At 40.7% G+C, this 15859-nt stretch overlaps 2 protein-coding genes across 7 annotated transcripts in view; one reads left to right on the top strand and one right to left on the bottom strand.

The window, feature by feature from the left end:
- Nucleotides 1-2575, bottom strand: part of KCNC2 (potassium voltage-gated channel subfamily C member 2) — a 176033-nt gene extending 173458 nt beyond the window's left edge. For 2 of the 6 annotated variants that reach the window (XR_012510829.1, XM_074375381.1), the window contains exons 1-2: nucleotides 1887-2575; nucleotides 44-749 (exon numbers count right to left, since the gene is read on the bottom strand). Coding sequence is in view for 5 of the 6 variants with exons in the window: in XM_074375381.1 (XP_074231482.1) it covers nucleotides 44-730 (687 nt within the window). In the remaining variant the exon portion in view is untranslated. The remainder of the gene's footprint in view (nucleotides 1-43; nucleotides 750-1886) is intronic. The other 4 variants (XM_074375385.1, XM_074375384.1, XM_074375382.1 and 1 more) reach the window with 4 other exon arrangements.
- The window catches only part of LOC123618006 (large ribosomal subunit protein eL32-like), a 32389-nt gene continuing 18704 nt past the window's right edge, over nucleotides 2175-15859 (top strand). Inside the window, exon 1 of the mRNA XM_045519455.2 lies at nucleotides 2175-2293. The gene's annotated coding sequence lies outside the window, so the exon portion shown is untranslated. The remainder of the gene's footprint in view (nucleotides 2294-15859) is intronic.

Genomic DNA, 15859 nt, shown 5'->3' with positions numbered 1-15859 from the left:
GGAGGAGCTGGAGCAGCAAGAAAGGGGGCGATTCTGGCCTTACCCTGGCGGCTCTGGACGAGTAGGGGTCCTCAAAGAGGGCCCACATGCGGGGCTGCAGCCTCCTCCAGCGGCCAGACTTGCCGTCGGGGCCGCCCAGGCCCGCGGCGTCCTCGATGCCCAGCCTCTTGGCCGCCAGGTCCTCGTCGTCGCCGGGGTCGCCGCCGCCGATGAGGTCGGGGGTCTCGAAGATGTCGAGCGCCTCCTCAGCGTCGCGGTGCTGCCGGTAGGTCATCCAGCAGCAGGGCTCCACGTCCGTCTCGTCGATGCCCCAGAAGGCCAGCTCCTCCTCGAAGAGCGGCCCGCACACGTCGGCGGGGCAGTGCAGCTTGCCGGTGCGGTAGTAGTTGAGCACGTAGGCGAAGACGCCCGGGTGCCGGTCGAAGAAGAACTCGCGGCCGCCCCCGGGGTGGTCGCCGCCGCCGCCGCGGGCGCTGCAGTTGCCCGCGCCGCCCTCGCAGCAGCCGCCGGGCCCGGGGGACAGTGGGGGCGGTCGCGGCGGCGGCGAGAGCGGAGGGGGCGACGGCTGCAGCTTGTCCCCCGCCGCCGTCAGGCAGTCGCCTTGGGGCTCGGAGGCGGCGAGAAGGGCCAGGCGCGTCCCGGGCAGGGTCTTGAGGGTGCTGCGGTAGGTTTCGTGCCGGGTGCCCCCGACATTGAGGATCACCCTCTCGTTGTTCTCGATCTTGCCCATCTCTGTGGCTCAGACATGACTGGGGGAGGCGAACACAGCGCCAAGTTAAAGACTCGGCCGGCGGAGCCGCGCTGTGACCCCCACCCCCACTCGCAGCCCAAGAGTCCCAAGATGCAGGGTTGGCAGAGAAGCACGGGGCAGAGGGCCCTCCCAGGAGGAGTTCGGCTCCCCGCCCTGTCCCCGCCTCAAGCTTCACACCTTTCCCACGTTTCCAGAAAACTGCGGGGACAGCAGTCCAAACCTTCCTTGACCTTCCATGACACCATTCCCCCTCGGCTCTGCCTCCTGCATCTTTTCACCCCTCACCCTCTCTCTCCCCTCTGTCCTCTCAAGTCTAACCTGTTTCCAGCCCCTGTCCCTCTCCCGTCTCCCCCAGACCCCGTCTCTCTCCCTCCAAAGCCCTCCCCCGCCCCGTCCTCTCCCCCCAGTCCTGGTCACTCTCCTACGTCCACATTCCGAGACCCTCTCCCCCCTACCCCCTCCTGGAGGCAACTCCCTTGGGCTGGGAGTTCTCTCCGCCCAGGCAACTTGGCAGTGTTGGGTGGGAGACCCCCGGGCTCCGCGGCGACCCCCATTAAACGCCTACCCGCGGTCAACTCTGGACGGCCCGCGGCTCCCTGACCCCCGGGGAGTAGTGCCCTTTGCGCGACCTGCTCTCGGTTCGCCTCTACTCTCCCTCCCGGGCCAGGCAAAAGGACTGAAGGCACAAGTCACAGCAAAAACGTCCCTGCTAGTGCCTTTCACGAGGAGATCTCTGCCTAATTCCCTGATCCAATTTCCTTTTCACATTAGTGCTGTTGTTGTTAATATTATTACTTGGAAAAGGAAACGACTAACTAGGATCCATTTTGGGGAGCAGAAGTAATCAATGCATCCCATCCCCCTTTCCCAAGAAAAATAAACGCCTTGGAGGGGGAGGGTGGGGGCTTGCTTTCCAGGAGGAACGAGGCCCGGGGGAAAGCTGCCGGAGGCACACCCCCTGGGTCCCCGAGCTGGGAGTCCTGGCTGACAGTGTCCCCGTTTCCCATCTCCCAGCCGCCTCTCCCCACAGCAGCCCCTCTCCAACCTAGTGCGGAACGAAGGAGCGATGCCTGCCTTGTAGGGCCAGCACGCGCGTCCCGGCACATCTCCCCCTTGCCCTCCTGCCCCTAGGTACCTTAACGAGCCCGAGAGGAAAGTGGTTCTGCTCTGGTTTCCGAGTGGACGAGGTTCTCCGGGCAGCCGGGCTGAGTCCCGACACCCAGCCGAGCCGCCCTTCTCCAGCGAGAAACTACTTGTTGGCGTTTTCCGGGTTCAGGTGGTTGGGCCGCTGCCCGGGGCGCCGGGCTCGCGGAGACCGCCCCCGCCGGCCGCCGGCCGCGCCGGCCGCCTTCATGCTGCGCTCGGTGGGCTCGGCCCGTGCCGACCTCGGCGCCCAGAGTCACCATCGCGCGGGGCTGGGCGGACCATGGAGCTCGGGGCGGGTCCAGCCGGCGCTCGGCGACCCGGCCGGGGGCGGGGAGAGCGGCCGGCCGCGGCTGGAGCGGAGCTGACCCGAGGTCGGGAGAGCTCACCCACCCGAAGGTAAGACCATCACCCGGCTCCGACTTGGACCTCCAGGCTTTGTGTCTCCCCCCTAAGCAGCCGCCGCCGGAGCCGTCCCTTCCGCGCCGCTCGGTGTCAACCACCGCCGCCGGAGCGCAGAGCTCGAGAACGGTGGGCGGTGGGTGGGTGGGTCTGGGGAAGCTATGTTGTACCAACCAGGTTCATCTATTTTTCTTCCGCCAAGCCCTATCCCCACCCTCTCTGGAGCGTCTGCTTGCCTTATTTACACCCCACTCTCCGCACCCTTTCTCTTCCCGCTGCCCTACCCCTCCCAACAAGTGAGAGAAAAATCTAAGACCAATTGCATTTTTTTTCCCTTAATGACAGCTGATGGGTAAGAGAGCGCTACTTACAGGTGACAAGTGAGTCTGGTTTCTCGCCTCTTATCCATGGCTCTGGCTTGCTCTTTTCAGGCAAATGTAGGTCTCCAGTCACCACATCATGGTTATATAAAACAAAACAAGTTTTAAAAGTTTATTCCAGGAACAGAGTGCTGTAGCAAGTAAAAATTCAGGTTTACCAGAAGCCAAAAAGAAAAGGTACAGATATCCAAGCACTAAAGCAATGATTATTCCATTAACCAATTTCTCCCTTTCTCAAAATTTTATTGGACCTTGTATTCGTTTGCTAGGGCTGTCCTAACAGAGTACCACAAGCTGGATTGTTTAAACAGCAGAAATTTATTATCTCAGAGTTCTGAAGGCTAGAAGTTCCAAATTAAGGTGTCACCAGGATTGGTTCCTTCTGAGGGCTGCGAGGAATGGACCTATTCCAGGCCTTTCTCCTTGGCTTATAGACGGCGGTTTTCTCCCTGTGTCTCTTGACATCATTTTCCCTTCATGCATGCCTGTCTCTGTGTCAGATTTCTCCTTTAGATAAGAATACTCGTCATATTAGGACCCACTTTAACGATTTCATTTTAACTCGATCACCTCTGTAAAGGCCCTATTCCAAATAAGATGACATTCTGAGGTACTGGAAGTTAAGACCCCCACATCTCTTTTTTTTTGTGGGGGAGGGTGGTTTGAGGGGAAGACTAGGACCCAGTTCAACCCATATCAGACCTTACCACCAAATAGAGTGTGTTTCTGTGTCTGTGTGTATATTTCCAGAAAGAAGGAGAGAAAGGAAGGAAGGAAGGATGGAAGGAAGGAAGGAAATCAGAAGGATAGAAAGGGAGAGGGAGGAAAGTGGGAAAGGAGGGAGACCCTAGCCCATGGGTACAGTTTGCTTGAACTGAAGTTGAAGTCCACCGAATTGGTGAAACATCAGGTTGTATGTAGGAGGATGTCTCTGGAAAACAGTTTGATAATTAACACTATGATTTGGAAAGAGCAAGAGTTATGAGTTACTAATAAGAAAATTTTAGCAATACAGAGGACTGCAAGGTAGGAAATTAAATATAAACAGTTCACTAAAGAAAACACCTACCCATTATGACAGTAAATAAACAAAATGAGGAATTAAAAGATCTTTGGAAAGACTCTTATGTCTAGGAAACTAATGCAAGAAAATATGGTATGTATACATTTATAAGAAATTTACTAACAATATGACAATAATTGTATAATAATAGCCTAAGGAAAGATATATGGGTCCAGCTTTGTGAAAATATGAATTTGCTTTACTAGTACATGCAAAAAAGTGTAAAGCTTAAATAATGAGGGAATGATTCTACTTTTGCACAGTCACTGAGGCACTTCTAAAAATAACAGTGATAGCAAACTCAATCACCAGAAAATTTACAGAGAAAAATTATATTCAAATTCTAACATGCATTCTCATACTGTCCAGACAGCTCCTCGTTTACCTTAAAGTAAATTCAATATGGAGAAAAAGGCATATGGATTGCTTTAAAATAAATTAGCAATAGTAAGTGTAGAAGCAACAGCGTTTATAATAATAGATGACATTTACTGAGATCTTACTATGTACAAAACACTTTGCATAAATTACTACTTTTGATTTAAATAGAGGAAATATTTACACTAAATTATAAGACTTCCAGAAAGATAATTCATACAGATGGCAGGAATCAATAATGAAAGCCTTTAGCTTGATAATATTAAATTTGTATTATATGATACTACTCTGCCATAAAAAGAAGAAAATTTTGCCATTTGCAGCAACATGGATTGAACTGGAGATCATCATTTTAAGTGAAGTAAGCCAGAAAGAGAAAGAAAAATACTATATGATATCACTCACATGTGGAATCTAAAAAAAAAAAAAAAGACACAAATGAACTTATGTACAAAACAGAAACACTCACAGACATAGAAAACAAACTTCTGGTTACCAGCAGGAGAAAAGGGGTGGGAAAGGATAAACTAGAAGTTCAAGATTTGCAGATACAAACTATTATACATAAAATAGATAGCAAGTTTCTTCTGTATAGCCCAGGGAACTGTATTCAATATCTTGTACTAACCTATAATGAAAAAGAATATGAAAAGGAATATATGTATATATATGTATGACTGAAACATTATGCTGTACACCAGAAATTGACACAACATTGTAAACTGACTATACTTCAATTAAAAAAAAAATTCATATTATAAAGGATCTATATAGAAATCCAAAAGAAAGGAGGAAAAAAGATGCCAAGGACTCTTGGTGAAGGGGAGAGAAAACAAAGCTCTAATGAATCCATTTGAGTCAAAGGTTATATGAGCTCTCTAGAAATAATCACACAGGCAAAAGGATCATCTTTTAGAAGAATCCAGATTTTTCTTGTAATTTATAAAGGATTAGATGTGAAATTAGAGAGCATTTCAGATAAATATGAAAATAAGAATGTGGAAAGATAAAAAATGAAACTACCAATGGGGAATTGATAAGCAAAGCAATGAATAAAATACAGTCCCTTTCATTTTTTTTCTGGTCAATATAAGAGGAAAAGATCCTAAGACAAATATCTGGGCTTCATTATGTAAGACAGGAGAGAACAGAAAGCCCTTCCAGCTCACTAATTCCACTGATCCTGTGGTGAAAGACAGATAAAAGTTGGCAAAGGGGGGAAGCAAGTCTTTGAAAGATGGCAATGGAAAACTGAGGAGGAAAAAACAGTTGTGGTTTCCTTTGTTGGTCTGTGTGGAGCAAGGATTTAAAAGACTATATGGACATTACCTCTTGCAGAGAAGCAATTGAAATGCTGCTTCCTTTATATCCTTGAGTCAGCAACACAGAAGGCCACAGAGACTGAGCACGGCATCACCACCAGAAATGTGGATTGATCTCATGAAGCCACATTGTGACTGTCAGAATGACATCCTTGTCAAAGTTTTACATTCAAACAAATTAGCTCTTTTAAAATCCAGTATAAGGGTTATTTAAATATTATTCACTGGCTTTGTAACTTGCTTTGTCCGATAGAAAAAGTACACGGGATTTTGTACCAGTTCAAAGCCTTGGCTTCAAATGTCTTGTATGCTTCTGTTCTTTCTTTCTTGGAACCCCACCCTAATGCTATGAGAACAAACCCTAGCTGCTTAAAGATAAGAAACATGCAAACCAACCTTTCTCTCCCTCCCCCTCTTTCTCATACGCCACACACACACACACACACACACACACACACACACACACACACACACACACACAAACACACACACACACACACTTCTTTGGTACAAAGAAAAATAGTATTAGGGAAACAAGTCAGAGGACATAATAGAAAAATGATTTCAAATAAAAATATTTTTTTAAATACCTGAAAGAAATAAAGTACCCCCGCCCCCCTCCCCTACAGCTAAAAGCCCTACCTCTGCCCCTGGGTGATAGCCAGCTGATCCCCAGCAGCAGAACTGCATTGCTCTTATGCATGTGCCCGGAAGAGCTGTGCAGCCAAACCTAGCCCAAAGGCACTGACCCACAGAACCACAAGCTGAATAAAAGACAATATATAGGCTATTAAGTTTGGAATGGTTTGTTAAACAAGCTGATTCATCTTCCCCTCATCTGAAAAGTAAGAAATGTGAGCCTGCTTACTTGTCCTTTTAACAATAAGTAACATGAGTATCGTGTATTGTGAATTCTAAAAAAACAACAATATATGATATATATTTTCCTCGAGTTATACATTTTAAGAGGCAGTATTTTACAGTGGTTAAATTCACAGGCCTTGGGGGGGCAGGTGAAATAGAGCTCATCTTCCGAGTGTTGCTCCCCAGATGTGTGACCAGCTCCTTGAGCCTCAGTTTCCTCTTCTATAGAATGGGAATGAGGACATGATTTACTACAAGGATTAAATAACATAAGGCCGATAAAGCATTTAAAGTTTCTGGCACATTTTAGGCATCTATGAATAGTAACTTTCATTGTCAAATGAGGAAAAAGTCTCACCCCAAAAATCACACAGTTAATAATTGGCAGAAACAGGACCACAACCTGTTTTCTGATTGCAGTCCTAACTCCTGTCTGTATTTGCATACTGCCTTTTAGAGAGGTCCCAACTAGCTCAAAAACTGAATAGTCCATGAGGATGTCATGAAACCAAAACTCTAGAATCCTTGTACTAAGTCTGCATTCTTCTCAAATTATTTTAATTTAAAAATATATGTATTAACAATCTTTTAATGACCTATTTTATGCCATATGCCTTTTTACTATCCAATCGACTTACTCCTGACAATTATGATAAGATAGGCCTGCATATAAAGAGTTCATGGGTTACTAGCTTTCCAACTCAGTCATTTGATGTGTAAGAAATACATATTTGCATTGGTTGTCAAGAGCCAGAGGCTCTACATAAACACCCAGCTAACAACACAGGCATTTAGCCAATTGGAGCTTACTGTATGCTTAGAAAATTAATGTACGAGAGCACGAGAAAAGGTATTTTTAGACTGAAGGATGAGAAAAATTTTCCATGAATATAGGATGATGTTGACTGATGAGCGTTAAAAGCAAGAGTTGAAAATAGCCTTCTCGTTATGAAAGATTTGGAGTCATGATCTCCTGCACCAGCCATTTATTTAAATAGATGATGATGATGAAGATAGCCAGCTAGCTAGATAGACAGGTAGGTAACTTTAGTAAATGGAGCAGCCCATTATTCACACCACAGTGCTTGATGTCATTGTAACTTACAAAGGGGTCAGTATTTTTCCTAGGGTGACCGACTGCAGTTATTGGCAGATATCAATAAAGTGCACTTTACTTCCTATTGTTCCTCAACAGGTCATGGATGCTAGAGAAGACATTTCATTAAAATTGTATAATCTGTATTTTTAGTGCTTTCCTGGTTTCTACTGCTAATTATGTGTATGTGATGTATACAACTTACCCTACTACATTATATATGTTTATGATTCCCTCTCTTTACATGTTCTAAATAACTGCCCAGCTGCAGGAGAGTTTTATGCTTTGAAGTGCATCGGACTCCCCCGAGAGGCTTTTTAAAATGCAAAAGGCTCCGCCCCGAGTTTCAGATTCGGTCGGTTTGGTCTGCACCAGTTTCTGCAGATGGAAGTCTGTGTTTTTAAAAAGCATCCTACACTTTATGAAAAGTCCGTAGGAAGCTATATGAAAGTGAATGTTTATAAAAACATAACAGGAAATTAGCTGAACATCACACATCTGCAAAATACAGTAGGGCGGAGTGAGGCAGGAAGAGAACTAATGTTTGTTAAGGACAAACTATAGACGTCATACTTTAATATATTATTTTATTGTCCATTACAGTAACTCTAACAAGCAAGTGTTGAAATACATATTTTCTTCATATTAGACTAGGGATTGTCTGAGTGATTAAGGAGAAAGAATTATTAATAACTGCAGTAGTCAAAACTTTAAGTACTTAAGTACAAAATAAAATGCTAAGAGCTTTAGATGAACTCTTTTATCCTTGACCTATACTTTGACCAGCATTTTACCGATGAGGAGACTGAGGTTCTGAAATTTTTTAAATAACTTGCCCAGCATCACACAGGTACTAAGTCAAACCCACAAGCTTTCATAATTCCAACGCCTGTGTCCCAAAGAGCAAATAGTAGAGCCATGAGTTGAATATATGTAGAACCCTGATTTGAATAGGAAATAGAAGATAATAGACATAACAAAAAAATAAACAGCAAACTTGAAGTATACCAGTTGTTCCGTGAATTGAAACCCTGTTACCACAAGATCTCAGAGCTCTGTCTCCTCCTACTGTTTAATAAACAGCATATGAAAAACATCAGAAATCAAAATAGGTAAGTGAAGCAGATTTTTAAAAAGGACTTTGGATTTATTTAATACAAGAGTAGAAGAATGGAAACAATAAGTCACAAATACTGTTTTGCAAAAGGCTGGAAATAATCCGGTGGGTTTCCCCTGGAAATAAAAGTGAGAGCTCAAAGAATGAGGACAGCTGAAAGAGACCTGCAGTAAGACTAAAGCAGATACAAACACACCAGTTTAGCTTTGTTTTTCAGAAAGACATCTGGACAGGTGGGAAAGCGGGCTTCTGAAAAGCTACTGTATGCAGGTTTCAAACGAAATTGAGGGAAGTAAAAATAACGTCAGAGCACAGGAGCGGTTCTAAAGAGGAACCAGACAGAGAGAAACACTGTTGAAATTCTTCTCCTTCATGCAGACCATGGAAACCTGCTTTTCAATTTACTTTTATGTATTTTTTCAAGAAATGTAACTGTGGGATAGCAGAGAATATCAAGCAATTTTGGGGACAGAAGTGAAAAATTGTTTAAAACTCTAATATGAATTAGCATGACAAAACAACCTCTCAGAGAAAATGTTAAGCCACACACTGAAACACACAGTTAATTATTTCCAAGAGATATAAATACTTTTTGAATTTCTTTTGGGGGGAAAAAAAACATCAGCTTTAACTCCTTAGTAAGATACAGAATCTTAACAAGTCCAGTATTCTCTGACTGTCCTGAATATTTTTATTGCCATAATCAAATTTGGACATTTAGTTAAACTGATTTAAAGCATCTTTAGTTGCTTTCATTTCATTACCATGATGGGTGACACAATTGATTAATGAAATATAAACCAAGAGACTATTCACAATACACACTCCTCTCTAATCCTAAATACAATACTTTTTTGCTTTTACTGGTAGTCAGTTCAATTATTTTGTCCCCTTTTAAGCAAAAACCAAAAAAAAAAAAAATTATTAGGCAGTAGAACCAACTTAGAAAGAAGAAATAAATTGTCCCAAAGGCATTGCAAACAGAATACCTAGAACTAAAGTCATCATTCATTAGCTTCAACCCCCAATTCAGCTTTTCTAACCTCCTCCTGAAATCTATACCTGGCATTGTTATGTTCGAGGTAAAAACTTGGGAAACATTTGTGACTCAGTCGCTTTCTATCATATCCAAGATCAACTCCGTCACCAAATTAAAAAAATTCTTTCTCCTAAGTAGCTTTCAAGTGTGCTCACTCACTTTCTTTCACTCTTAACTGTCCAGGCAGCCAACATGTCTTACCTGTGTAACATCCACAGCTCCCTAACAGAGCTCTCTGCTTTCAATATTGATACCCAAAAATCTGTTCTGTATCACTCAAAATGATCTTTCAGAGAATAAAGACACTCAAGATTGCCCTGCCATTTTAGTACCTATCAATGGCTATTTCTTGCACTTAGGATAAATCCAAGTTCCTTAATAAGTCCCTGTCCATCTCATCTGGTCATTTCTTCGCAATGCTTTTTCCTTCTTTGGACTACCTCGGGACGTTCCCAGATGCTGTCCTCTTTTCTTGGAACCCTCCCACCTCTTGTCTTATGTCTAACTGCTACTCAGCCTTCAAATCTCAGTTTAAACATCGTTACCTCCTCGAAGGCTTTTTTGGTGCTCTAAAATATGTTGTACTCTGTGCATTCAGTGCATGGCATGCTTTAGTTTCTCTGTCAGGACACGTAGATTCTAGAATTGCAATTACTTGTTTCATTGCTTATTTCCCATGCTAGACTGTAAGGGCTGGAATCAAGTCTCTTTGGCCACAATCATGTCCCTAATGACCAGGTTAGTGCCTGCTTTATATTAAGCAGTGATGGTGATAATGAAGATGATGGTGATGATGATGAAGTAACTGCAATGGTGATTATATTGCATCTGATGGTCATAGTTAGGTTATTGCATAAGTACCATCCTCCAGGTTCTGGGCTAGATGATTTACATAGATTCCTCCACTTAATTCCCAGAGCAATGCTTTAGTACGTGTACTATGATTATTCTCATTTTAGAGATAATGACTTTTCCCATTTTAGAGATAAGGGCATGTTAGTATAGAAATGTTATTAAAATTGCCTGAAATCAAACCTCTAGGGATTGGAGGAAATAAGACTTGCATCCAGGTGTTTTGCCTGCAAAGATTGTCTTTTTCAATAATATTTGTGTTGAATTTCACTGAACATTGCAGGCCATGTGGAGGAAATTGCTCTTTATGAGCCTGAGTTTCTACAACTGAGAATTTCAGATATTGGGTTCTTATTCCATTAGTTTTCTGGTATTTCAGTCTTATTCATTCACAACGTGATCCTAAAGCTTTCAGCCCTGCTTCCTTTTCTTAAGAATTCTAAATTTAGCATTTTCTTGGAAAATTACAAAACCCATAATATACAATAAGTTTACAAAGCTGAAAGGTTTTTAATGGATATTCAGAAGTTTATAGATCAATGTCCTTCTAATTTTTAAATTAATTTAATGACACTACTTTTCAGTTAATGTCCTGTTCTAATTTTAGTCATCTGTATTCAAAACATAAGAGGAAAAAAAATCTTCCTAAATAAACTACACTTTTCAGCCTGCTTCTTATCTGAAGTAGGTTAGAATCCAAAAGCCTCTTCGTTTTGAACTTTCCCTGTTTTTTCAGTCCAGGCTAATATAATTCTTTTCAAAGCTTTGTGTATCAAGTCATAATTTACTCCATTAAACAAAAGATACATTCGTGACTCTTCTCTCAAAGCCCACCTAAACCTTGGGTCCCCTGTGAGGCTGCTGTGATACAAAACCCTGAAAAATCTTAGGAGTTCTATTGTTTTAACAGGGAAAGTCTAGGAGGCATGCCCTTAAATCCTTTGGATGGCTTTTGTCTAGCTGAAAGTATCTTTGAGACATACCAACTTACACATTTTGGGGATTTGATCAAATGATCTTATAGCCCTATCTGAATTTGATTTCTTACTTTGATATTATTTTGCTGAGAAAGATTGAGAAACAGTTTTATTTTCAAAACCAACAAGTTCTGGCTCATGTGATTTCTCTAAATTCTGTTCAAAACCTTGGCGGTATGTTCTTAGGTGCATCTCTTCTTCTCCTATTTTATCAAAGGCTGCAAGAATCCAGTTGTCCCTCTGTATGTTCTGCTGAAAATCTCCCCTGCCAGATTTATGAGTTCATTAGGTTTCTTTTCTATTTTTCATGTGACCGTAGGCAACAGTGTTGTCAAACTTTCTGTCACTGCATAAGAAGAATCCTCTTGTTTCCAACCTCCAGTAACATTTTCCTTGCTTTCCTTCAAGCCCTCACCAATAGTTTCCTCAAGGTTAGTTCCAGTTTCTACTAACAGTCTCCTTGAGACCGTTTAGCTTTGATCTACCCCTGGTCCCAAAGCCAATGGCAAATGCTTTGCGTTTTTATTCTAGCAGTGCTACACTTCCAGAACCAGATTCTGTTCTGATTAGAGCTGCGTCACAAACTACTCCAGAACTCTGTGGCTTAAAACCAGAGCCACCTTATTATTGCCTCTAACGGTTCTGTGGATCAGGCGCCTATGCAGACCTTGGAGAAGATGGCTCATTGTTGCTCCGTGTTATCTATTGCCTCAGATTGGAAGATTGCAATGGCTGTGGGCTAGATCTGCTGAGGCTGACTGAGAATATGCTGTCTACATGGTCTTAGGATCTTTCTATGGGATGTCTCTTTGTAATTTTTCCAGTTTGGCAGCCCAGGGGAGTCAGACAATTTACATGGAAGCTCAGGGCTTCAAAAGCAATAGATCTAACAGATCATGGTAGAAACTACAAGGATTCCTAAGATGTTGCAAATCTAGCCTTAAGCTCCAGTCCCTGTAATTTTATTTCTATTCCCTAATGTACTAAACTCGTTCCTACCTTGGGACCATTTAATTTACTGTTTCCTTTGCCTGAATTCCTCATGGATCTTTTCTTGGATTGTCCTTTATATCATTCAAGTCTCTGCTCAGGCTCACCATTGCATAGTGACTGTCTTGGCATAGTTACCTCCTGCCTCAGTCACCCAGAACCCAGGGAGGCATGTCACTTTATGTGCAGTGGAGAGGTCAAAAGAAAAGAGAACTCCCTTTTGCAGATGATGAGACACTACAGTAACTTATAACTTAATTTTTTTCCTGAAATGTTTTCCCTTCTTCAGTCTTTGTGGTTTTATGAAAAGCAAAGTTGCTCAAATCTAATAATATACTTCTTTCTTTTTCTTGTCCTTTTTCCTGTAGTCTTAAGGAAGGTGTTATTATAAATAGAAGAAATAAGTTTGAATGCAGGCTTTAAAAAGTGGGGATGATAGACCAGAATCTTTGGCCCTAAAACACCTCAGTCTTCCTCCCATCAACTGTGTCAATCACCATCTTCCCGTTGTGCTTTACTCCTATGCCCCGAGCAACAGCAACAATATATGAAAGAGAGAAAATCTCCAATATAAATCAAATGCTCATGCATTTTTATCCATTCAAAAACTATTTCTTAAACTTTCATTAGTTCTCACCTGAACAAGAGAACACCAAATGAAATTACAAGTTTAGAAATTAATATTAGACATAAGAAATTAACATTAGACATTAGACTTCAGTGGTTGTGAGTACAACGTGTTGTATTGTCACAGCAGATGCAAAAGAAATTATTAGAAAGCAGTACCTGGATCAGCTTGGATAAATTCTCCCTCCAGGCAACAGGAAAAACTAGAAATTTAATTGTAGTCTTGTCCCAGTCTTAGAAATGTGCACTTTAAATCGTAAGGGAACATCATTAAACATCAAGTTTCATCAGTTCCACCCGGATTTAGAAGCAAGTTCATTTCACATGCATTTTTTTCTTAGTAAGGAAAATGTTTCCACAGAATCTAACTCATGGGGATCATACTGGAATCTATTACACAGTGAAAAAAAAGCAATACAGAATTATCTTTGTGCCATTGTTAGACCAAAGAAGCTTTGACAAGGGTGATAACTTGACATAACCCATTAAGAAAGAGTGCCCAGAAGCCCCATTCTCAGGCTAGCAAGATAGAAATCTTGAGTCTCTTCCTGTGAAGATGAAATTACTTAATTGGAACAAAAAAAACCCTTACAATGAAAATGGAATGAAGGAACTCTGGTCATCAAGGACAGCTGGAAAGATTATTTGTCAAATGATATTATAACTTGTCTCCTACAAATACACTACCTTGGAAGAGAGGAGGCTTCACGGGGCTGGAAATTTTACTTCCAGAAAAAAGTGGAGGCTCTCGCTTAACAGATAATAACATTAAGATTTTGTTCCTAATACCTAGGATAGCTGATCAATGTTCTAGTTTTCACATCTTCAAGACGTGTAGCAGTTACTCCTTTAAATTTCAAATTTACTTTTAGTTACTTATGTTAGTAATTAGTTATTCCTTTAAAGTTCAGATTTACTTTTCAGTGTTTTAAGAAAAGCTATCTACAATATATTTCACATTTTCTACTTCAGGAAATTGTGTGAAGAAGCATAATTTATCCTCTACTGATACAGAAGAAAAAAACTTTGTTATTGTTTTGTTACCTTATATTTATTTTACTGTTGGCAAACTCGACTCACTCATCAAACATACATTTAATTACATTTATATGTTTTTTTAAATACACATACATGTGTATATGTTTGTATTTTGCTGAATCAATTGAAAATAAGCTGTAGATGACCTGACACTTCACCTCTGAATATTTCAGTATTTCCTATAAATGAGGACATTCTCCTATATCTCCGTAATACTTAAGGAAATAAAATAATAATTCAATAGTGTCTAATGAATATTCCATATTGAATTTTTCCCATTCAGGATCTAATCAGTGGTCACACAATTGCATGTGTTTATTATGTCTCTTTAATCTCTTTACATCTGGAACCTGCTGCCCTTTGTCTGTTTCTCATGGTATTTTCAAAGAGGCCAGATCATTTGTCTTGCAGGATGTCTCACATTCTGAATTTGTTTGTTTTCTCATTATTAAATTCAACTACACATTTTTGGAAAGAATACTCCATAGGTGATATAGCATACTTTTTTTATTGCATCACATCTAAAGATACATCAATAGCCAATTATACTATTGGTGATTCTAAGTTAGTCATTTGGTAATCAAGTGACCACCAAGTCTCTTCAGGTAAAGGTACATTTGACTATTGTAATTAGTAAGTAATCTGCAGGATGATTCTTTAAGATCACATGAAAATTCTTTTTCTCAGCATTTTATTTGTTTTAGCATTTATGGATTATTTTTGTCTGAATTAATTGTTATTATATTAGTTGTTACAACAGAAGAAATTTCTAGAAATGAAATGTATGATTCCTGAAATTCAGAAATTATTACATGAGTGTAACAGGACATTAGACACAGCTGATGAAATGATTAGTGAAGTGGAAATTCAGCCAATTAGTACAAAATATCAAGATTGAAACACATACAGGGAAAAGGAATAAAAAATGAAGAATATAGGAGATATATGGAACACTATAAAAGGTCTAATATGAGTGTTAAAATCCCTGAAGGAAAAGAGAGAAATAATTGGGCAAGTAACCATGCTTTTTCAAGTATACACATTATTGCCTAAAATTAAATGACTTTATTGACTTGAAGGAATACTGGACTAGAAGTTTAAAGAACTGACTTGTAGCCCTGACCTTTCTAGTGCCTACTCGTGGTGGAAATGTCTTTATTCATTAGACATATCATTTAGCTTTGATGGTCTTCAGTAGCCTCTGTTTTTAAAATAGTGATTTAAAAAAAAAATGTATTGTCTACCTTACAGGATTTCTTTTAAAAGAAATCAGATAAATCACATACATAAAAGAACAGCATAAAAGAACACTGAAAAGTGTAAATATTCAAATGTAAAATATTGTTGTTAACATCCCTCATAGGTGTTGAAATCTCTTGTCATTATTGGTTTCAAAAAGAAGGAAGCCAATAGGAAAAAAAAAAATACTTTGTTTTTTTACAGTCCTTGTTCTTCAAAGGAAACAAATCTCAAGTCTTCAGATAGCTTAATGTGCTGACATAAAGCCCTTTGTGATTAATAAATTTAACTGAAAAGTGACTTCAACATATGTAGAAATTGTTTGGTCCATCCTTCAATAACCAAACCTCAATTCACATACTTGTCAAGGCATCACTGGGGAAACCTCAAGAAACAAAACATCTTTATCAGAACTACAAGATGATTTACAAAATAGTTTGTATGCAAGTCCATTCTCTAAAAAAAGTAATTAATGTTAGTTATGCATATTTGCTTTTTCAGTAATGTATCTTACTTTGAAGAGTCAAAGTCATGCATGAATTTAAAACTATGTATACCAATTTTATATCTTAATTGTTTTT

The sequence above is a fragment of the Camelus bactrianus genome, chromosome 12, assembly GCF_048773025.1.
Source record: "Camelus bactrianus isolate YW-2024 breed Bactrian camel chromosome 12, ASM4877302v1, whole genome shotgun sequence".
In the NCBI taxonomy this organism is placed as follows: Eukaryota; Metazoa; Chordata; class Mammalia; order Artiodactyla; family Camelidae; genus Camelus; species Camelus bactrianus.
Note: the sequence above shows the minus strand (reverse complement) of the source record. Positions and strands in the feature narration are given on the sequence as shown.